Source organism: Pinus tabuliformis, chromosome 1_1, assembly GCF_031772625.1.
Source record: "Pinus tabuliformis cultivar Carrire ecotype Pingquan chromosome 1_1, CPIR1, whole genome shotgun sequence".
Lineage (NCBI taxonomy): Eukaryota > Viridiplantae > Streptophyta > Pinopsida > Pinales > Pinaceae > Pinus > Pinus tabuliformis.
The window spans coordinates 561801675-561826047 of NC_142297.1; the positions used below are offsets into that span (position 1 = coordinate 561801675).

General features: G+C 34.3%; 1 protein-coding gene across 1 annotated transcript in view; it reads right to left on the bottom strand.

Annotated features, from left to right (window-relative positions):
- Positions 1–2548: 2548 nt before the first annotated feature.
- Positions 2549–24373, bottom strand: part of LOC149214387 (UDP-glucose 4-epimerase-like) — a 74325-nt gene continuing 52500 nt past the window's right edge. The window contains exons 3-8 of the mRNA XM_089389377.1: positions 12377–12391; positions 11961–12010; positions 11397–11530; positions 3506–3611; positions 3078–3295; positions 2549–2625 (exon numbers count right to left, since the gene is read on the bottom strand). Coding sequence (XP_089245503.1) covers positions 2549–2625; positions 3078–3295; positions 3506–3611; positions 11397–11530; positions 11961–12010; positions 12377–12391 — 600 coding nt within the window. The remainder of the gene's footprint in view (positions 2626–3077; positions 3296–3505; positions 3612–11396; positions 11531–11960; positions 12011–12376; positions 12392–24373) is intronic.

The following is a 24373-nucleotide window of genomic DNA, read 5'->3' on the forward strand; positions in this document are numbered from 1 at the left end:
GTGATTATATTTGTTGTTTTCTATTATTTGTATTTTATTTGTTTCTTGCAGAAGAAAAAAATTAGTAATTACCAAATTTGGAATCTAAAGGAATTTTCCTTTCAATGTATAGATTTTGTTGGGCATTGGATAATCTAGTGCTCCCTGTGTGTTTTTCGACATGTGCTTAAGTGCCTCTCAAGGATCATTTAACTTTGGTGATGCAATCATTTACTAACACGTACAGGTTTTGGTGTAATGATAATCGTGATTCCAATAAGTGGTGTCAGAGCCAAAGGATTTGAGTTTGAAGCACCCCTAGATCATGTTATGGGGGATATTTTTTGGCATTGGATAATACAACACTCCCCATGAGTTTCACACCATGTGCTTAACCAGATCTTGAGGATTAGTTAACTTCAGTGATGCATCCATTTACTAACACCTATGGGTTTTGGTGTAATGGAAATCATGATTCCAACAAATTTCAATTTATTTTATCAAATCTATTTTGATGAAATATCTAGTGGAATATCCATGGAGGTTTATAGGTTATATTTTGTCAACATAGATGCAGCTAGGTTGCTATTTTTTAGACCATGGGTTAGCATGACAAGCCACAGACATGCTAGCAAACAAAAAAAAATGTAACACTTTTATGAGTTATATGGATAGTATAAATAAAAAATAAAAATCATAAACACCAAATAATACTTGTTTAAATCTTCAAGTAATTTCAAAAATTTAAAAATGATAATTTAACTCTTTAGGTACAACATAAAAATAAAAGCTTTTTATGGACACCCATAAAAGAGAGGATTTATTGTGTGTCACTCCATACCATGAGTAAGAATTACAATCTAGATTTATATCTTCAACATATCATAGTCATGCTTGAACATGAGAGTCATGTGTGTTGTATATCTCATTACAAAAGAATAAATTGTTCTACAACTTGTGTTTTTTTTATTGAAACAAGCAATCTCATCTAAACGCTATAAAATCCATGAAGGGAGCCTACTTACTTTATAGGGCTCTAGGAACAATAAAATATAGTTTCTTAATATGTAGTCTAAGGTGTCTATAACTTGGAGATTTCTAAGGTCAATACAAACACAAAGAAAGAGGAAATATCATAAGACCACCAAATATGTGTCTCTTATTTAGGACATTGATTTCTCACTCTATTTCTTAAACCATGCAAAAAAAAGTATGATAGACTGGGATGTTAAAGGAAAATCCCTATTAAATATATCTAAGGATAATATGAATCATGTTACCTTATATGTATCTTAGTTAAGAATCTCAATTCGGCATAAAATATGCTGCTCCAAGGATCAAGGTTTCAAATGATACACCTCATTCCTCTTGGGATTGCAATAAGGCGTAGGGAACGAGATCAACGGAGAATTCTTGAATATTTTGAATTTAAAGTATTTCCACATTGTTGATAGGGATAAGTGGCCAAGCAACGATTACTAATGGGTTCTCTTTGGTATAATGTCCCAATTAGACCTCACATAATTTGGGGTAAGAGGCCCATCTAGATTTTGGCTCGACAACCATGCTTGTTTTAATAAATGCTATGAAATATGGATTAGAATAGTGGAAGATGCAATATTGTAAACCAAAAATATCTAAATATAAAATGAAAATAATATAAGCTAGCTAGTTACTAAAAGATAGGTGAGAATTAGGAAGCATTTAGTTGATAAACATAAAAATGCATAGTTAAAAGATATAAAATAGCTAGTATTTTGATCTAATCATTTTGATGGAGGTTAACTTATCATTCACAATACTAGTGTGTACATGTAGCAAAAAAGGGCATATATTTACTGAAAATGTGAAATGTAGGCATAATGTCTTCTTAAGCTAAGACCCTTAACATATTGAAATGTCAAAATGTCAATGAATTCTTCATATCAGACAACTAAATTTAAGGACTATATTAAAATGAAGGAATCAATACACAAAAGATCTACAAGCCTTTTTCCTAGCATAGAAAAGATACAATGTCACTTAAAACGGTTTTGAGATCTCCTTATCATGTGATCTAAATTTATGGAAAAAATATCAATCACAAAACTCAAGAAACTCAAACTAGTTTTATTCAATTGGGCAATAATAGCCACTATGTCTCTATATGACCTACCTAAACAAAGAAAATAAAGCATCACCATAGAAAATAACACCTAAAAAATTCACATCCAATAACAAAAAAAGCTATTTAAATTTTCCCATATATTAACTGATCATTCACAATACTAATATTTACTTGTAGCCGAAAAGGGCATATATTTAATGAAAATGTGAAATGTAGGCCTAATGTCTTAAGCTAAGACCCTTAACATATTGAAATGTCAAAATATCAATGAATTCTTCATATCGGAGAACCAAATTTAAGGACTATAATAAAAAAATGAAGGAATCAATACACAAAAGATATAGAAGCCTTTTTTCGAGCATAGAAAAGATGCATTGTCACTTAAAACAATTTGATATCTCCTTATCATGTGATCTAAATTTATGGGAAAAATATCAATCATGAAACTCGGGGGGAATTTACCTATGTAACTGGCATTAAATAGCTTATGGAGCACAGATGACCATCATCCAAGTCTACCACATGAATTAATCTTGAACCTAATACGATTACAAGTACAGTAGAAAGAAAATAAATAGTTGCAAATAGACAATCTAAAATGCATAAACAAATAAATGAGTGAGGAGTTAAAGTAGCATAATAAAGAGATTTGACAAGAGTCAGAAACATATCCAAGCTTCAAAAGAAATAGGTTCAAAGATCTATAATCTATAAAATGGTCTCTTAAAGTTGTCCAAGTATCAATGTTCAATAAGTAGCAAGTATTTCAATTCGAAATTAATATTTTGTAATCTATAATAGTCTCATAAATTATCCTAAGAGACTAACTCTGCCACATACTAATAGGAAATTTTTGTAAATATGTAAAAAACAAACTGGCATCTCTATAAAACCACAAATTTATATGTAATCTAAAAAACAAACTGGCATCTCTATAAAAAATTGTAATAGCATCAAATATTGAAGATAGTATTCTATCCTATTGTTGCGCCATCCTTTGTTGGGTAATAATTACCATATATGTTCAACATTGGTTTTCTACCCACAACCACTTGTTGGATGAAAGGCATGAGGTTATTTGGAATTCCCTTTGGATCTTCACCAATATTGCTACTTGGGTGAGCTCCAATTGGGTTGAAGTAGCTCAGTAAAATCATTCTCCGCTCTGGATCTACCTTATAAATATCATGGGCTATATCTTCAAGGAAAGGAAGAGTTGAAGAAACAGATGGAAAAGACATTAATTTTTGTAGCTACATGGTCCATCTAACCACTAATAATGAAATTATTTTAAGGAAAAAGGATGTAAGAATCTACTCAAAAAATATGAATAGTTATTAAAATAGCAATGGCACTTAACAACTAAAAAATAAAATATGGAGATATAACTATTGGTGCACACATCAAGTTGAACAATAGACCTTAGTGCATCCATAGGGATTCACTGTAGAAAGTTGTAAGTATTCTACACAAGGAATCACCTTGGTTTGTGCATAAATTGTAGCTAATGATGAGAAAACCATTTGATAAAAATATTTCAGTAAAAAATTATTAAGCTTCAAGTTAAATTAGTAAAAATAATTTATGAAATTAACATCTAGTAGTTTCATAATTGAGCAACATACCACATTGATACCCATATCCTTGTATGGGTTGGGCATACTAAAATGAATCACAATCATCCATAAATGAGCAATAGACAACATTGATACACATATCCTTGTATGCATACTGAAATGGATCACAATAATCCCCAACTATCTTACTCACTTGCATCAACTTCAATGAAAACATTTTATATATTGATCTTAGAGAAACACTAAACACAGATGTTATCCTTCCTTATAGTTTTCATTTTTTTCTCTATTGACCTATTTATTATGCCACTAGAGAGAAATTGGAAGCATCAAGATGATACACATCTTAAGTAGAAAAAATAATAAAATATATTATGAGATTCTACATAAAATTAAACATGCAACTCTCACACAATCAAAACATATGACAAATTTACTTAAAATCAGGAATTTGTGTGCTTTTATGTTATGAAACACAAGTATTTTGAAAGTCCATACCATTGCATATTTCATATATGTAATCATAGTGAATCAGGTATCACAAAAAATGATGCCATTTTAACCTATTGGATGACTTATTTAGATCTAGGTGAAACAATGTAAATTTTTGAAAAATATTCTCAGGTCAAATTGGTTTTATAATGTCCTATTTGAAAAATATTTGGGAGTTGATTTATGTACTTGTAATAATAAGACAGAATATCACAATGATGATTTGATCAACTAAAATACCTCAAATAGTGTCTTGATAACTCTACTATCATTTGAACTCGTGAAGTAGATTGAGTTGGCAACACGAATAACCACCAGGATAACAAATTGTATGAGCCACCACATTTTGTGGTTGCGCAAGTTTATTAGTTCTTTGATAATTATTTCTAAAGTTGATCCAATTCTTACAAGATAAGAAAGTATCTACTAAAAACGTAGCTAAAAAAGAAATCAGGAAAATTAAGGATATTTCAAATCCACATACTTTAGCCTTCAAGGAATCATTGATGAATAGAATGAAGAAATAGCCATGGGATCACCGTTTTCATCAATGTCCACTAATATGTACATAAAGTACTTTGAAAAGCAGGTATTAGGATCTGTTGGGTCCCTATTATACTAGTGATTACCCCATTAATATTGTAGTTGCATCCCTTATTAATATTGTTGTGCCCCTATTATCCCCATATTGTTATTACTGTGCCCCATAGAATCCCTCTATTGTTATTTTTGTGGCTTTATATTATTATTGTTAGGTCGGCTGGGTTATATTGTGAGTCCTTAGACTCCTATATATAGAAATGAGGTTTTGTCATTTGAATCATCCAAGAATTGTTCATTTATGTAATGTAAAGGAGTTTGCCCCCTCGAAGAGGTTGAATTCTAAGGCATTGATCTATCTTTTCTTGAGATGGTTTCATAACATTTGGTATCAAAGCCTTGGATTCTAGGGTTTCGCTGCTCCAAATAGGTCATCGTGGCATTTTCGCTATAAATGTTTTTCTACGACGTTTCAGAAGATAAAAAAAAAAACCCATTTGAGAAGAAATCACGTTGAATCTCGGGTTCGAATTTTAGAGCTGCTCTTGTTATATTTGCGGAGATATGATCTGAGTAAGTTGGTCTTCTTGCAGACTCCTGAATTTCATTCCAAACAGGTGACCTGGGGTAAATCGTCATAACTTTCTCTATGAGCATCTGATTGAAATTTCATTAGAAGTTACAGAAAGAGGACGGACTGTAGTTTCTTGTATGTATGACTGGTGGAACGTCGTACAAGTTCGCTCTACTGAACTAGTCTATAATCAGGTCACTGTGGGAGATTTTGCATAACTCTTCCTAGGAGAATCCAATTTGGATCAGATTGGCAGCACTAGAAATAGGACATAGAGGGCTACTGCAGATCACAATTTTAGAACTGGATGACCTGAAAGTACAGAGATACATCAGAGGCAATATCGAGCTCCTACAGAGTGAAAAAATGTGTGTAGATTCTTTTAAATTTTTGCTTAAGATTGGTTTGAAAATTTATTTTGAAGGAATTCAAAGGGCATACTAGAGCATTATTATCGGTAACGGATGCCTCAAGGAAAGAAAATGAAAACACCTAGTAAGGAACGTGAAATCCCTAGCATGACTCATGAAGAAGAGGAAGAAATGCTACATGATATATCAAAAATATAACAACAAGTGCAACAAATGTCACGCTAACAAAAAGCTAACAGAAGCTAAGATAAATGGCGTGGAATCTAAGATAAAGGACATGGAAGCTAAGATGGATGATTTGAAGATAGATTTGAAGACAGGTTTGAAGAGTGACATGGCAGATTTGAAGACATATTTGAAGATAGATTTGACAAATTTTCTACAAGAAATACTTACTAATGGTGAAAAGGTTGTAAAGGAAACTCATGATGCGAACAAAAGGAATGTTAATCATGATTTCATAGACTCTAATGTGGGATCAAAGACCCACCATATTCCAAAAATTGATATGAGGAAGTTTGATGGCAAGGATCCCGCAACTTGGATATTACAGATGGAGCAATTTTTCAATCTCAATAATGTGAAAAACACACAAAAGGTACGTATTACAACTTTATATTTGGAACCAAATTAGTTTGTATGGTATCAATGGCTTTTCTCTCGTAAAAAAATTATCACTTGGGCAATTTTTACGGAAGAATTGACAGCACATTATGAGGATAAAAAAAGCAACATGTTTTTTAGCCAATTGATAAGTCTCAAACAAAAGGGTTCAATAATGGAGCACATTGAGGAGTTCCAAAAATTGAACGTAAAGGTAAAAACTATTCCAAAGGAGCATAGGATTGATGTTTTCATAGGGTCTTTAAAGGATAATATCCAACATGATGTTCGCCTTTGGGTACCTGATTCATTAGAGAAGGCATTCAGGTTAGCAAGAAAAATGGAAAGCAAAATTATGGCAACCAAGAAGCATACCACTCACAACTATAAAGATGGAAGTGTCGTTGCCCCTAGTCTTCCACAACCTATAAGGTTGACACCAAAAAAATTGGAAGAAAAAAGAGCAAAAGGGCTTTGTTACAGTTGTGATAGCAAATACACTAAAGGTCATAAGTGCGTTGAGAAGAAATTATTCTACATAGATTGCGAAGAGGAAGAAGAAAAGGAGCAAGAAAGGTCAAAAGAAGAGGATATACTCCAAGAACAAAGCCTAGATAAAGAATAAATGAATCCGACCATATCTTGTAATGCATTGGCTGGAATTACCACTCCTCAAACCATCAAGATAGAAGGAAAAATCAAGAAGAGAAAGGTAATAGTGTTGATTGATTCAGGAAGTACCCACAACTTAATTGATTGTAACGTAGAAAAAGAATTGAATTGCTTCTTATATCTAGCACCAGAGTGTCAAGTGATGGTTGCAAATGGAGGAATAATAAATTGCTCTGAAAGGTGCCATAATATCAAGCTATCGATGGGAGAATATGTATTAACTAGCCCAATGCTTTCTATTCCAGTGGGAGGTGTTGATGTTGTACTAGGAGTCCAATGGCTATAATCCTTGGGTACAATAGCTTTTAATTTTCAAGAACGTTTCATGAAATTTTCTATGGAAGGAAAGGAACTTGAATTAAGGGGTATTGTAGGGAAACCGGGAAAGAAAATTAGCTCTAACGGTATGAAAAAGCTTCTAAAAAAGGAACAAAGGGGTGTAATTGCACAATTATGTTCACTAGATGTTCCCACATTGGAATCATCTATTTCTCCAGATCTCGAAAAAGACTTGAACAATCATTCCAAGGTATTTGAGACTCCCAAAGCTCTCCCACCTATTCGTGATCATGATCATGCTATTCATATGATTTCACGAAGTGTTCCTCCAAACATTAGGCCGTACAGATATCCCTATGCCCAAAAGAGTGAAATTGAATGTATGCTTGTAGAAATGCTAGAGGCTGGTATAGTTCAACCGAGTCAAAGTTCCTTCTCTGCTCCAGTAGTATTAGTGCACAAGAAGGATGGATCATGGCGCATGTGTCCGGATTATAGGGAGCTCAACAAGCTCACTATTAAAGATAAGTTTCCCATTCCTGTCATTGATGAATTATTGGATGAATTGCATGGATCAATTTACTTCACCAAGTTGGATCTTTGTCAGGATATCATCAAATCAGAATGAAGACTGAAGACATTCCAAAAACAACATTTAGAACTCATGAGGGTCATTATGAATTTTTGGTCATGCCTTTTGGCCTTACCAATGCACCTTCAACATTTAAGGTTTGATGAATTCCATTTTCAAACCATTCCTTAGAAAATTTGTGTTAGTATTTTTTGATGATATACTAATCTATAGCAAGTCTTGGAAGGATCATGTTGAACATGTTGACAGGGTGCTACAACTATTGGAGGAGAAACAATTATATTCAAAAAGATCTAAATGTTTCTTTGGAGTACAAGAGGTGGAATATCTGGATCATATTGTATCTGATGAAGGAGTTAAGGTAGACCCTAGCAAAATTAAAGCCATTAAGGAATGGAAAATCCCCACATCCATAAAGCATCTGCGAGGATTTCTCGGGTATTATTGCAAGTTTGTTAAGAATTATGGGAGAATGTCAGCACCTCTAACAACATTATTGAAGAAAGATGAATTTTAATGGACTCCAGAAGCAACAAAGGCCTTCGAACATCTTAAAGAGGCAATGTGCCAAGCACTAGTCTTAGCTACACCAAACTTCACAAAAACCTTTATTTTGGAATGTGATGCTTTAGGAAATGGAATTGGTGCTATTTTAATGTAAAATGGAAGACCCATTGCTTTTGAAAGTCGTCCAATCAAGGGAAAGTTTTTACACAAAGCTATTTATGAGAAGGAAATGTTGGCAATACTCCATGCACTTAAGAAATGGCGACACTACCTAATGGGAAGACACTTCAAGGTAAAAACAAATCATGATAGCCTTAAATACTTTTTAGAACAAATATTATCCTCTAAAGAGCAACAAAAGTGGGTCACAAAGATGTTGGGTTATGACTTTGAATTCATCTACAAAAAATGGAAGCAAAATGTGGTGGCAGATGCACTCTCAAGAAAGGATGAGGACGTGGAAGCATTGTTGTGCGCCATTTCTATTATCCAACCAGATTGGATAAATGAAGCATGGGAGGAATGGAAGAATGACGAATAAGTGTGGGCACTTATTCGAAAGTTACAACAAGATTCCAGTACGTCTGATACATTTAGCTGGAAAAATGATTCTTTATGGTACAAAGATCGCTTATACCTATGTAAGAATTACCAACTAAAAAAAAAGATTCTTATGGAATTACACACTTCTCCCTTAGGAGGGCACTCAGGATTTTTAGAAACTTACCACAGGGTTAAGAAGGAATTTTTTTGGGATGGCCTTAAATCTTATATTCAAAAGTTTGTGGTAGAATGTTTGGTTTGGCAACAAAATAAGGTTGAAACAATTAAGACCCCGAGTCTACTACAACCTTTATCCATTCCAAGCCAACATTGGGAGGATGTTTCAATGGATTTTATCACAGGTTTACCCAAGTCTGAGGAAAAGAGTGTCATCATGGTGGTAGTTGATAGACTTACCAAGTATGCACAGTTTTGTGCATTATCACATCCATTTAAATCCGGTACAATATCTACTGCATTTATGGAAACAATTCAAAAGCTACATGGAAACCCAAAGATTATTGTAAGTGACAAAGATCCCATTTTCACTGGAAATTTTTGGACATAATTATTTTCTTGTCTTGGTACGCATTTAGCTCATAGCTCATCCTATCATCCTCAATCCGATGGGCAAACTGAGATAGTAAACAAATGTTTGGAAGGATATCTTCGTTGCTTTGTATCTGATAAACTGACATAATGGGTCAAATGGTTGCCTCTGGATGAATGTTGATATAACACTTCCTTCCATACAACAACAAAAATGACCCCATTAATGGCACTTTATGGATATCATCCACCATCCATCACATCATATTTAAGAGAAAATTCTAAGGTTCAAGTAGTGGAACATCATATCGAGCATCAACAACAAGTCCTCCAACTCTTAAAGGATAACCTCGTGTTGGCACAGAATAGAATGAAACAATAGGCAGATCAACATTGTAGTGAAAGAAGTTTTGATGTAGGTGATTGGGTATTCCTATGACTACAACCATATAAGCAAATGTCCCTCAAGCAAGCTAAGAACGATAATGAATTATCACCAAATTATTATGGTCCATACAAGGCTTTGCAAAAGATTGGTACTATGGCATACAAATTGGAGCTTCTCGCAGCTTCTCGATTGCACCCAGTTTTCCATGTTTCATGTTTAAAGAAGGTTATAGGTGACAAGCTCCCAGTTCAAACAATATTTGAAGAACTTGACGAGGAAGGAAAAATTATATTGGAACCGGAAGCAGTCACAGAAACAAGAACTCGATAGCTACGAAATCGTTCAATTTCAGAGTATCTTATCAAGTGGAAGAACTTATCCGTTGAATATTCCACATGGGAGGGTGAGAATTTTATACAGAAGCATCGAGAAGTACTTAAGCATTGAGGACAACACTTTTTTGAATGAGAGGGGCTTCTTGGGTCCCTATAATACTAGTGATTACCTCATTAATATTGTAGTTGCATAACTTATTAATAGTTTTGTGCCCCTATTATCCCCATGTTTTTATTATTGTGCCCAATAGAATCCCTCTATTGTTATTTTTGTGGCTTTATATTATTATTGTTAGGTCAGATGGGTTATATTGTGACTCCTTAGACTCCTATATATAGAAAGGACGTTTTGTCATTTGAATCATCCAAGAATTATTCATTTATGTAATGTAAAGGAGGCTTCCCCCTCGAAGAGGTTGAATTCTAAGGCGTTGATCTATCTTTTCTATCTTTTCTTGAGCTCGTTTCATAACAGGATCCCTTCCACTAAAACTAGATCCAAGGGACCAATTCGTAGATGTATGAATATCGAATGCTCTCATGGAATGAAAATCCTGAATAATTTTCTCAATCATCTCAACAACCAAAATGAAAGCATCAGATTCATGATGGAGGTGGAAAATAATAGGAGCATTCCCTTCATTGAGGTTCTCATAAAAAATAATTTATATCAATCCATATTAGCTTATCCCATCAAGTTTACTAGAATAAAACACATACCACTAGATACTTGCACGTAGATTCTCCTAATTATCTAGTGCAAAAACAAGATATAATCAAAACTCTAGTAATGAGCCACTAGGACCTTTGAAGATGAGCACAAAGAAAGAAGTACAATGCTTGGCAAAGGTATTCAAAATAAATGGTTATAGTGAGAGAAAATATTACAACAGACTCCTAAAGGAAAGGATGATCCCCAAAGAAGGCAGGAAGAAGAGAATACAATATTAAATAACATTTCCTTACATCAAGGGAGTGACATAAAATCATAGAAAATGTGAAAAGGGGTAGCACACAAGTCACCATCTCCCCCCCAAATATCATACCAGGTAAGCTAGACTATGTAAATGACCTAATCGATCCTAAAATGTAGAAAGGAATCCACGGTATAACATGTTCTTTTGGAAAGATTTACATTGCAAAAATTGGTAGGTATATGCAAAATAAACTCAAGGAGCACTATGTTGATATCATTTGATAACTCTACTAGAATGTCTCTACATTGGCACAATTCTATAATATACATAATTATAAACATCATTAACAGTGGCAAGGTTTAGCATTACCTTTTTGCAACCATGTTTGGCCATAATCTCATATAGGTTTGAAGTGCCAACTAGATTGTTCTTATAATAACGTAATCGAATTGCTACACTTTCACCAACAACCTTCAATCCAACAAAATGTATGACGACATCAAATCTGCACCATGACAAAGCAAAGCTTCTAATTATATTATATAATTTACTACTCGTAAGGGTTCTGGTGCAAGAAATGGAAGGATTATACATAAAAGAAAGAAGAGAGAACCATTCATCAACAACTCAACCATCGAAATAAGTAGTCTAAAGCTAGATAATATTCAATAGTCTACAACTGTCTCTAATTTATATATGGTGCTAATCAACATACTAAATTGTAGATGACAAAACAAAAATTATGACCTAAGCAATCTTGAAACAAAATATAGCTACAAATGTAAACAAATGGGTATACAAATGGAATATGTAAAGGAATGATTAAAATTTTTTATACCCAATAAAAACATTAAAATAACAACAATAAACATATAAAATTGAATTTAGTATCTAGAATGAAGAATGCAATATGCATAACCAGATATACTACTTACTTGACTAATGAAAAAACCTTCTCTATATCCTCTTTGTTGCAAATATCTCCCTGCAATCATAAGCATTGTTCACTTTGATTATTCTTGTCATTATAGCACCATTTTTCTATCATTACACCATAATCACAGATTAATATATATTCAAAGATATAATCGATTCTTCTAGAAAAACAAAATCCAACTAATTTACAGAGGAGACTTCACTGTTGCAAATGACATGCAAATTAAAGGCTTGTTGTCCATAATGATGGATGTAATTTCCTCTCAAAATATTAGAGATTTTACAAAATTTACACACAATTCAATATCCAGAATTCAAGCATCATGGTTCTTTGTTGAAATCAATGCAATCAAAAGGAGATGAAAGGTACAGCTAGTTAAAATGTTCTGTCTAAAAAATGAATCTTCCCAAAAACCACAAAAAAATATATCTTCCCAAAACAAACAGTAAGACAAGCCTTAATATAAAGAGTAAGTATATATTTTAAGAAAATACAAAAGATAAGTCAGATTATCTAAGGACATATGCTATGTCACCATGCTTACCAATTTGTTTTGCTGAAGTTGAAAATTCCTCAAATTTCAAATCCCGCAATTGAAATCATAGTGTTTTATAGGAATTCGTTCTTTTAACATGATTTTTTTTAGTTATATAGAAGTAAATTAAATTTAAAAAAAAAAATTGATACCTTCACCTATCATACATTCTTGTCAATTCTCCCAATACATTATCTCTTGTTTTTGTTGCTAAAGTGATTGTAATTTGTGTCCCCAAACGCCAATGGAAGCTGAAATTTTGTTCCTAAAACAATACAACCTATGCCTTTTCTTGAAGCAATATAGTCTGTGTGTTTTCAGGAAGAAATATAGTTTGTGCCTCTTCCTGAAGCAATTTAGTTTTATGTTATGAAACCAGCTCAAGAAAAGATAGATTAACGCCTTAGAATTCAGCCTCTTTGAGGGGAAAACCTCCTTTACATTACATAAATGAACAATTATTGGATGATACAAATGACAAAAACCTCCTTTCTATATATATAGGAGTCTAAGGAGTCACAATATAATCCAGCCGACCTAACAATAATAATATAAAGCCACAAAAATAAAAATAGAGGGATTCTATGGGGCACAGAAATAACAATATGGGGGTAATAGGGGCACAACAATATAAATAAGGGGTATAACTACAATAATACTGGGTTAATCACTAGTATTATAGGGACCCAACATGCCCCTCTCCTTCAAAAAAGTGTTGTCCTCAATGCTTGAGTAGTTCTGGATACTTCTGCATAAAATTCTCATCCTCCCATGTGGAATCTTCAACGGATAAGTTCTTCCACTTGATAAGATACTCTGAAATTGATCGATTTCATAGCTGTCGAGTTCTTGTTTCTGTGACTGCTTCCGGTTCCAATATAATTTTTCCTTCCTCGTCAAGTTCTGGCAATATTGTTTGAATTGGGAGCTTGTTGCCTATAACCTTCTTTAAACATGAAACATGGAAAACTGGGTGCAATCGAGAAGCTGCAGGAAGCTCCAATTTGTATGCCATAGTACCAATCTTTTGCAACACCTTGTACGAACCATAATACTTTGGTGATAATTTATTATCCTTCTTAGCTTGCTTTAGGGACATTTTCTTATATGGTTGTAGCCATAGGAATACCCAATCACCTACATCAAAACTTCTTTCACTGCGATGTTGATCTGCCTGTTGTTTCATTCTATTTTGTGCCAACACGAGGTTATCCTTTAAGAGTTGGAGGACTTGTTGTTGATGTTCGATGTGATGTTCCACTGCCTGAACCTTAGAATTTTCTCTTAAATATGATGTGATGGATGGTGGTTGATACCCATAAAGTGCCATAAATGGGGTCATTTTTGTTGTTGTATGGAAGGAAGTGTTATACCACCATTCAGCCAGAGGCAACCATTTGACCCATTGTGTCTGTTTATCAGATACAAAGCAACGAAGATATCCTTCCAAACATTTGTTTACTATCTCAGTTTGCCCATCAGATTGAGGATGATAAGATGAGCTATGAGCTAACTGAGTACCAAGACAAGAAAATAATTTTGTCCAAAAATTTCCAGTGAAAATGGGATCTCTGTCACTTACAATAATCTTTGGGTTTCCATGTAGCTTTTGAACTGTTTCCATAAATGCAGTAGAAACTGTACTGGCTTTAAATGGATGTGATAATGCACAAAAGTGTGCATACTTGGTAAGTCTGTCAACTACCACCATGATGACACTCTTTCCCTCAGACTTGGGTAAACCTGTGATAAAATCCATTGAAACCTCCTCCCAACGTTGGCTTGGAATGGATAAAGGTTGTAATAGACCCGGTGTCTTAATTGTTTCAACTTTATTTTGTTGGCAAACCAAACATTTCGCCACAAACTTTTGAATATCTGATTTAAGGCCATCCCAAAAAAATTCCTTCTTAACCTTGTGGTAAGTTTTTAAAAATCCTGAGTGCCCTCCTAAGGGAGAAGTGTGCAATTCCATAAGAATCTTTTGTTTTAGCTGGGAATTCTTACAGAGGTATAAGCGATCTTTGTACCATAACGAATCATTTTGCCAGCTAAATGTATCAGAAGTACTGGAATCTTGTTGTAGCTTTCGAATAAGTGCCCACACTTCTTCGTCATTCTTCCATTCCTCCCTTGCTTCATTTATCCAATCTGGTTGGATAATAGAAATGGCACACAACAATGCTTCCACATCCTCATCCTTTCTTGAGAGTGCATCTGCCACCACATTTTGCTTCCCTTTTTTGTAGATGATTTCAAAGTCATAACCCAACATCTTTGTGACCCACTTTTGTTGCTCTTCAGAGGATAATCTTTGTTCTAAAAAGTATTTAAGGCTATCATGATCCGTTTTTACCTTGAAGTGTCTTCCCATTAGGTAGGGTCGCCATTTCTTAAGTGCATGGAGTATTGCCAACATTTCCTTCTCATAAATAGCTTTTTAAAAAAACTTTCCCTTGATTGGACGACTTTCAAAAGCAATGGGTCTTTCATCTTGCATTAGAACAACACCAATTCCATTTCCTGAAGCATCACATTCCACAATAAAGGTTTTTGTGAAGTCTGGTGTAGCTAAGACCGGTGCTTGGCACATTGCCTCTTTAAGATGTTCAAAGGCCTTTGTTGCTTCTGGAGTCCATGAAAATGAATCTTTCTTCAATAATGTTGTTAGAGGTGCTTAACAACTTGCGATAATACCCTGTCAACCCAAGAAATCCTCGCAGATGCTTTATGGATGTGGGGATTTTCCATTCCTTAATGGCTTTAATTTTGCTAGGGTCTACCTTAACTCCTTCATGAGATACAATATGACCCAAATATTCCACCTCCTGGACTCCAAAGAAACATTTGGATCTTTTTGCATATAATTGTTTCTCCTCCAATAGTTGTAGCACCCTGTCAACATGTTCAACATGATCCTTCCAAGACTTGCTGTAGATTAGTATATCATCAAAAAATACTAACACAAATTTTCTAAGGAATGGTTTGAAAATTGAATTCATCAAACCTTGAAATGTTGAAGGTGCATTGGTAAGGCCAAAAGGCATGACCAAAAATTCATAATGACCCTCATGAGTTCTAAATGTCGTTTTCGGAATGTCTTCAATCTTCATTCTGATTTGATGATATCCCGAACGAAGATCCAACTTGGTGAAGTAAATTGATCCATGCAATTCATCCAGTAATTCATCAATGACAGGAATGGGGAACTTATCTTTAATAGTGAGCTTGTTGAGCTCCCTATAATCCGGACACATGCGCCATGATCCATCCTTCTTGTGCACCAATACTACTGGAGCTGAGAAAGAACTTTGACTCGGTTGAATTATACCAGCCTCTAGCATTTCTGCAACCATACGTTCAATTTCACTTTTTTGGACATAGGGATATCTGTACGGCCTGATGTTTGGAGGAACACTTCCTGGAATCAGATGAATAGCATGATCATGATCACGCATAGGTGGGAGACCTTTGGGAGTCTCAAATACCTTGGAATGATTGTCCAGGACTTTTTGGAGATCTGGAGAAATAGATGATCCCAATGTGGAAACATCTAGCGAACATAATTGTGCAATTACACCTCTTTGCTCCTTTTTTAGAAGCTTTGTCATGCCATTAGAGTTGATTATCTTTCCTGGTTTCCCTGCAATACCCCTTAATTCAACTTCCTTTCCTTCCGTAGAAAATTTGATGAAAAGTTCTTGAAAATTAAAAGCTATTGTACCCAAGGATTGTAGCCATTGGACTCCTAGTACAACATCAGCACCTCCCATTGGAATGGAAAGCATTGGGCTAGTCAATACATATTCTCCCATGGATAGCTTGATATTATGGCACTTTCCAGAGAAATTTATTGTTCCTCCATTTGCAATCATCACTTGACACTCTGGTGCTAGATATAGGAAGCAATTCAATTCTTTTTCTACCCTACAATGAATAAAATTGTGGGTGCTTCCTGAATCAATCAACACTATTACCTTTTTCTTCTTGATTTGTCCTTCTATCTTGATGGTTTGAGGAGTGGTAATTCCCACCAATGCATTACAAGATATGGTCGGATTTATTTGTTCTTCATCTAGGCTTTGTTCCTGGAGTATATCCTCTTCTTTTGACCTTTCTTGCTCCTTTTCTTCTTCCTCTTCACAATCTATGTAGAATAATTTCTTCTCAGCACACTTATGACCTTTTGTGTATTTGCTATCACAATTGTAACAAAGCCCTTTTGCTCTTTTTTCTTCCAATTGTTGTGGTGTCAACCTTGTAGGTTGTGGAAGACTAGGGGCAACAACACTTCCGTCTTTATAGTTGTGAACGGTATGCTTCCTAGTTGCCATAATTTTGCTTTCCATTTTTCTTGCTAACCTGAATGCCTTCTCTAATGAATCAGGTTCCCAAAGGCGAACATCATGTTGGATATTATCCTTTAAAGACCCTATGAACACATCAATCCTATGCTCCTCTGGAATATCTTTTACCCTTATGTTCAATTTTTGGAACTCCTCAATGTGCTCCATTATTGAACCCTTTTGTTTGAGACTTATCAATTGGCTAAAAAAAGTGTTGCTTTTTGTATCCTCATAATGTGCTATCAATTCTTCCATAAAAATTGCCCAAGTGATAAATTGTTTACGAGAACAAAGCCATTGATACCATACAAATTTATTTGGTTCCAAATATACAGTTTCCATACGTACCTTTTGTGCGTTTTGCACATTATTGAGATCGAAGAATTGCTCCATCTGTAATATCCATGTGGTGGGATCATTTCCATCAAACTTCCTCAAATCGATTTTTGGAATATGGCGATTCTTCGACCCAACATTAGCGTCTATGGAATCATGATTAACATTTCTTTTTTTCTCATTATGAGTTTCCTTTACTACCTTTTCACCATTAGTAAGTATTTCTTGTAGAAAATTTGTCAAATTTGTCTTCAAATCTGCCATGCCTGTCTTCAAATTTGTGTTCAAATCTATCTTCAATTTGTCCATCTTAGCTTCCATGCCATTCATCTTAGCTTCCATGCCATTTATGTTAGCTTCTGTTAACTTTTGTGAGTGTGACATTTGTTGCACTTGTTCTTGTAATTTTAATATATCATGTAGCATTTCTTCCTCTTCTTCATGAGTCAAGCTAGAGCTTTCAGGTTCCTTACTAGGTGTTTAGATTTTCTTTCCTCAGGGCATCAGTTACCGATAATAATGCTCTACTATGCCCTTTGAATTCCTTCAAAATAAATTTTCAAACCAAGCTTAAAAAAATCTACACACCTTTTTTCACTTTGTAGGAGCTTGATATTGCCTCTGATGTATCTTTGTACTTGCCAATCATCTAGTTTTGAATTTGTGACCTGTAGTAGCTCTCTGTGTCCTCTTTCCAATGCCACCAGTCTGATCCAAATTGGATTCTCCAAGAAAGAGTTATGCACAATCTCCCAAGATGACCTGATTATAGACCTTTCCAGAAGAGCGAACTTGTATGAAGTGCCACGTGTACAATTTTCGATCTTTGGTTCTGAAAAAGATATAAAAGAAACTATAGTCCGTCTTATTTCTGTACCTTCTTATGAAATTTCAATCTGATTCCCAGAGAGAAAGTTATGACGATTTTCCCAGGGTCACTTGTTTTGAATGTAATTCAGGAGTTTGCAAAAAGACCAAATTCCTCAGATCATATCTCCACAAATGTCACGCGAAAAGCTCTAAAATTTGGATCCAAGGTTCAGTGCGATTTCTTCTCAAATGGGTTTTTTTGCGACTTCTGAAACATCACAGAAAAAAAGTTATAGCGAAAATGCGACGATGACCTGTTTGTAGCAGTAAAACCCTAGAATCCAAAGCTCTGATACCAAATGTTATGAAACCGGCTCATGAAAAGATAGAAAAGATAGATTAACACCTTATAATTCAGCCTCTTCGAGGGGGCAACCTCCTTTACATTACATAAATGAACAATTATTGGATGATACAAATGACAAAACCTCCTTTCTATATAGGAGTCTAAGGAGTCACAATATAATCCAGCCGACCTAAAAATAATAATACAAAGCCACAAAAATAACAATAGAGGGATTCTATGGGGCACAGAAATAACAATATGGGGGTAATAGGGGCACAACAATATAAATAAGGGGTATAACTACAATAGTAATGGGGTAATCACTAGTATTATAGGAACCCAACATTTTCTCCTATGCTTGAAACACATGTCGCTACTGAAAACTTGGATATTTGAACAATTCCCTATGGATGTGGTTAAACCTGAATCAACCAGTCAAAAGATTGATCTATGTGGCACTAAAAAAAACTACTGCGGCATTGGAACTCCACAAAATAAACAAATTAAACTTATAATTCCTAGAAATGTCTACCAAATTTTAGGTAAAAGAACCATTTCCTCCTACACCAATTAAACCTAACATTGAATCGTTCAAAGCTTTTGTTTCCCTATACTAGCTAGCGCGAGAGAATAATAGAGTGTAATGAATGTGCCATTATTGGTTCAATTCATATCTAAGGAAAATTATCACGACTTGTCATAATTAAATATTGATTACCAACCAATCCTCAATGTGAGGTTAACTACATCCTTCACTTGTCATCCTTGAGTCAGATTTTTATCCATGGCACACTCAGACAATGGGTCACTGTATTATTATTATTACCGGGGCCACACAAATATAATTACATGCAGAGAAATAGGACCCACATGTCGATTTTATTGTTTCTAGTTCAATTTGTGAGGATGCAATCCTCAAATATAAAACAATTTAAACCCAACCATGGAGTTTTTGTAGAAATAATCTTATCCATCCACTCACATTACAAACAAAAACTCATAGGTTCCACACACTCAATCCAATAGAGAAGGTAGTTTCTAGCTTTCGAAAGAAAACAACACCCATCTACATGAGTACGTAATACATAGATGTTTTTTGATGAGATGCTAGTTTCCAGCTTCCAAATGAAAATAATGTTGATTTATCCCAATATATAGATGGTTTTAGAGAAATAAATAGCTAGTTATGTGGATCTAGCTTGAGTGGTTTGGTGAACAATCCCTTTTTCAACTGTATAGATTCAAGTATCCGTGAACAATATATTTTCCAACAGTATAGATTCAAGTATCTGTGAACAATCCCTTTTCCAACAATATAGATTCAAGTATCTAAAAACCCTTTCCCCAACTGCAGAGTTTCAGTCTCCAAAAACATGTGATATTAGATATTTGACATGTGATATATTTTACATGTGATATTATCATCACAATTTTCATCTAAAAGATGTTGGAGATGATGCCTAAAATTAAATTTAAAGAGTCAATTTTTATGGGTGTCTACTATAATTTAGTTATAGGAATGTGCTTACGTGTCCTTTCCAGAGGATTAAAAATTTGGGACCAAAACATGCTAAGGTACTTGGATTTCAAATCTTTTTCCAATGATTCATGCAGTAAAAAATGAGTCGAAATAGTTCATTTTATTTTACAGATGGATTCACAAATAATAAATTTGTAGAGTATACGAATCATGTTGTTTTAATCCTTGAATATCTCACTGGATTCCAATAAAAAATATGAGAGTAATCCTTTCCATGGCAAATAACTAGTGTGATGTGGGCATTAATGATAGGAAAATTCTAGATCTGGCACTGGAAAGTCATAATATTACAGGGATTTTTGGTTTTGTGTAAATGAAGAAAACAATATGCTTGTGAAATTTAGAGTGCCCGCACTGCAGTACCAGAAAGCATGGTTTTTTTACATGACAAGATTTGGGGTCCAGTCCTATGGAGCCTGCTTACATTGCATTGCATGCTCTGTATTTGAACACTTGTACACCACCTCTGTGAAAAATATTTGCATTCCTTCGGTTGGAACTCGAAAGCATTTAATTTCAATGAAATCCTTTTCTAGAATAATTTTTGACACAATCATCTCAAGGTTTATCCATTTTCCTACTCGTGTGTGACTAGACATATAGAGAATGGATGAGGTTGAGCAGTGGATGGAAAACATCCCAGTCCTAATGATTCTAGATAGGAAGGTGAGACACTTGAAAAAGAAGCAGAGTTAAGATAACATGACCCAAAAAGAAATCCAGTAAATGGGTATGATTTACTTGTGGCATTTGAAAAGGAAATAATAAGATTTGAAGAGAATGATGTCTGCCCTTTATATGTATATCACCACTGAAAAAATTAGGACTAGGTAATGAAATTTTATTAAAATGAGATGTAGATGCAACTATAGTGATAACTTGGTCATCTTTACTATCTTTAAAATGCAAAGGTATTGTAAATGACTGAAAGGAATCTCTAGCAGAAAAATAATATGATGAATTGAATAGATCGACCTTCATTCTCAGGTCAGCAACATGTCGGGAACATGAGCTAAAATTATGAGGCAACAATTCATCTACACCATAATAAAAAGTGGGCCCATTATTCAAGTCAAAATCTCTCAGAACACATGAAGCTCCAAGAGATGATGCACTGGTGTCAGTCTTCAAAGTCAATCCAAAATTTTCAGCACCAATACCAAGATGCATTTTGATCAGTTCATTCTCCCCGCTCAATTCAATTCAATTCTAAATATGACTTCAAAGGACTATAAGGCCTGGTAGGAGAAAAAGGTTCAACAATTGAAAATAAAAATTCTCTTACACTCATATCTTTGCATCCAAAGTGTTTTGATGGTTCACATATTTGAGGAGATAAATGCATTGTTATTACCCCATATTTAGATGTTTTCTCATAAGCCACATTAAGATCAATATCTAATAAAGCTCTATTTTTTTTTCCAATTTAATTAAACGCATCAGAATATGAAAATGGTATTTTGGAGATATGATGTTGTAGATCAATTATTTATCTAGTATATGCTGTTCAAAAAGCACTTGTTGCTCCAGATCCTTTCCAACCTAGTTCTCATATGCTTTGCAATATATTTATTGAAGGAATGAAAGGTTCATTTGACCTAGAAACCACTACAATTAGTGTTTCTAAGCCAGTGCACGATACAGTAAGGGGAACAAAAGCACTTGTGTAAGGAATAATTAATAATCGAGATGATGATGTGGATAATGTTGTGTCAAAACGACCTACTTCATCCAATTCAATAGATTCATCAAGTCAAAAGTAGGTATTTATGATGAATCATTACTTCCATCATAATTTTGTAGAGGGACAGTCGTTTCCATAATTTGGTGAAAAGAATGCAGTTCATCTTACCACACGCTCTGTACTGTTGTTTTCAAAGATAATTCTTGATGTTCTACAAATGTTGAAGATACAACTATAATTCTTTGTGGACCTTCATAAATAATATTAGAAGATACCTCTGAAAGCTCATTATGTTTGATTTGAATTTTCCTTTCAATGCCACAAATATCAAGAACAATACAAGATCCCATCTCTGTAGTAACATTTTTCTTGTCATAACTAGTAGTCACACCAATTCCTTTATTTTCTACTTCTCCAGATGCCACAGTCTTCTCTAGTTCCATGCACTCTCTTTTTCGATCAAAGTTTCCTAACTATCATCCTTATATGTGATGCTCCTGGAAACATGAAGATGTGTATTACATTTGTTTTCACCCTTCTCTTAGTCTTCATGTTCAATTCCAGAGGTAGAATGATGTTCCTTGCAATGAAGCACATCATTACTTTTATTGTGTTCATAGTACAAACTTATATCCTCTACATATTTATCAAGCATCTTATTATAGTCAGACCACTTGTTATGGCCCTCTTCTTTTGCCAACGTTGTTTTCCACTCGATGTGTAATTTGCACAAAATCATTGTTTTTTTTTTGTAGTTAAGACTAACCTAAGTACCCACAGGGGATTTGAACTGGTGACCTATCGCAAGGAGTGCCTTAACAGTGCACCCATTCACCGTCAATCCAAATCCCTGTGGGATTGCACAAAATCATTGTTAGAAAGGCCTGAATAACAATTATTTAGCTCCCTAACATCAGAATCGAAGGTCCCTATGCACGAAACATATCCTTCACTTGGGATTTTATGGTATTTCACTTCCAACATCTTCTTCCTTTTCCAAGTAGTGTTTACTACTTCCTTGGTTGTCTCCTTGTACACTAATGCCCCTAACATTTACCTTTTCCTGTTGTAAATTAGTTGCATCTTTTATTTGGTGTCCACCAAGTCCCTCTTGTTCGTTTCTTCTCTCTACTTCATATTTTTTTCATAGTTTGAATCCAATCCATATTTTCCTCTAATGCACAGTTCTTCAACATCATAATAGAACTCATCCCTTGGTTGTTCCCCACCCCTATTTGAACATGAGTGATGTTTATTATATTTTCAATAAGGCCCAGTGTATCATCCCCTACCATAGCAACATTTCCAGTTTCCAAAACCCTCATATAGGAATTCAAAGCATCCTCCTATTTACCAGTAAATCCCACATTTTGAAATGTATCCAGGTTGGTTCTAGAAGAATCTAGATGATCCATGGAATAGTGATCATTCTCATCTTTCTTCATATTCAACACATTTTGACCTACTACTTTATCACTACGAGGTGAATTGAATTTGGATACCTAACTTGACAAACCATCATGCCCTAAATTCTCTCATGTTCTCATGAAAGTTGTTGCAGGACTACCTACAACATTTTCATTCTCATCTTTTGATATTTCAGTCACAAATGTTCTTTCCATTAAATTCAATACATTTTCATCCATGCTACTATTTTTTGTTGAGAATGGATAGAGAAGCCTTCACTAGAACCTTCTAAGTTCTCATTAGGCTCACAATATTATCATCTTTCTATCTCAACAATCCCCTCTACCAAGTATTCCTTTCACTCTTCCCTTTCACCAAGGTCTGAAGATAAAATTTGAGATGTATTGCACATTTACAACATTTTTTTCACTATTTTCACCATTAATGTTGCACTCCTCAATAGGTATAACACTTACAGATTTGGTTTTATTTCTCTAGAAATTCTCTATATTCACCTTTGGAGAGGAATTATCATAAAAAATAATATTCTGTTCTTTTATATTCCCATAGTGCACATCTTGTTTTCTTTATATCCATGAGAAAGCCCATGGTTTCTAAGAATTTCTTTATCTACATTCAATCCACAATTTACACTTCTAGTAGGGCTTCGAGATGGGTTAGGAAGGCTTAGTATCAAGTATAAACCTATTAATGATATCCCCTCGAGCAATATTTATTCCCTTGTCAGATAATTTTCTAGAGTGTGAGCCTTTCTCACCTAATGAATTTCTACTACATAACAATGCTTTCCCAACCATGGATTCTTTGTGGCTCCCTGATAGAAGTGAACTTTGAACACTTTTGATTGAAATATACATCGTGAACAAGAAAATAAGACTTCTTACTAACTAAACATACCATAGAACTATGAGTATCTTCTTTTTTGAAGTGGGCTAGCAACTTTTGCAAATATATAATGAATCAAATATAAACTTTCCTCTTAATTGTAAAATCAAGAAGCAAATTTACTTTGTTATTTATCAAAAGAGCATTGTTGGAACATGAAAAAATTGATATATTCATTTAAAGCATTCAAGGGATATATCATCTCACATGGAGCAAATTAGTAATGTTTTGCTAATTCCCCATTTAGAATAAAGCCCAATATGCTTATCATTTGCTTATCAAGTGCTTAAGGATTCACCATTTTTTCTTAATTAACTAATTCTCATGAGAGATTCTTATGTAAATGTTATAAACAATTTAATATAAAACATATGTTGAACAAGAACAAAATAACAGCAAAGAACCTCAAAATACAACACACAACACAATTATTTGATGAGGAGTTCACCCCTCCTGGGTTATGTCTCCTTGGTATAGCTTCCAATGGTTGGGCCTCTCTAT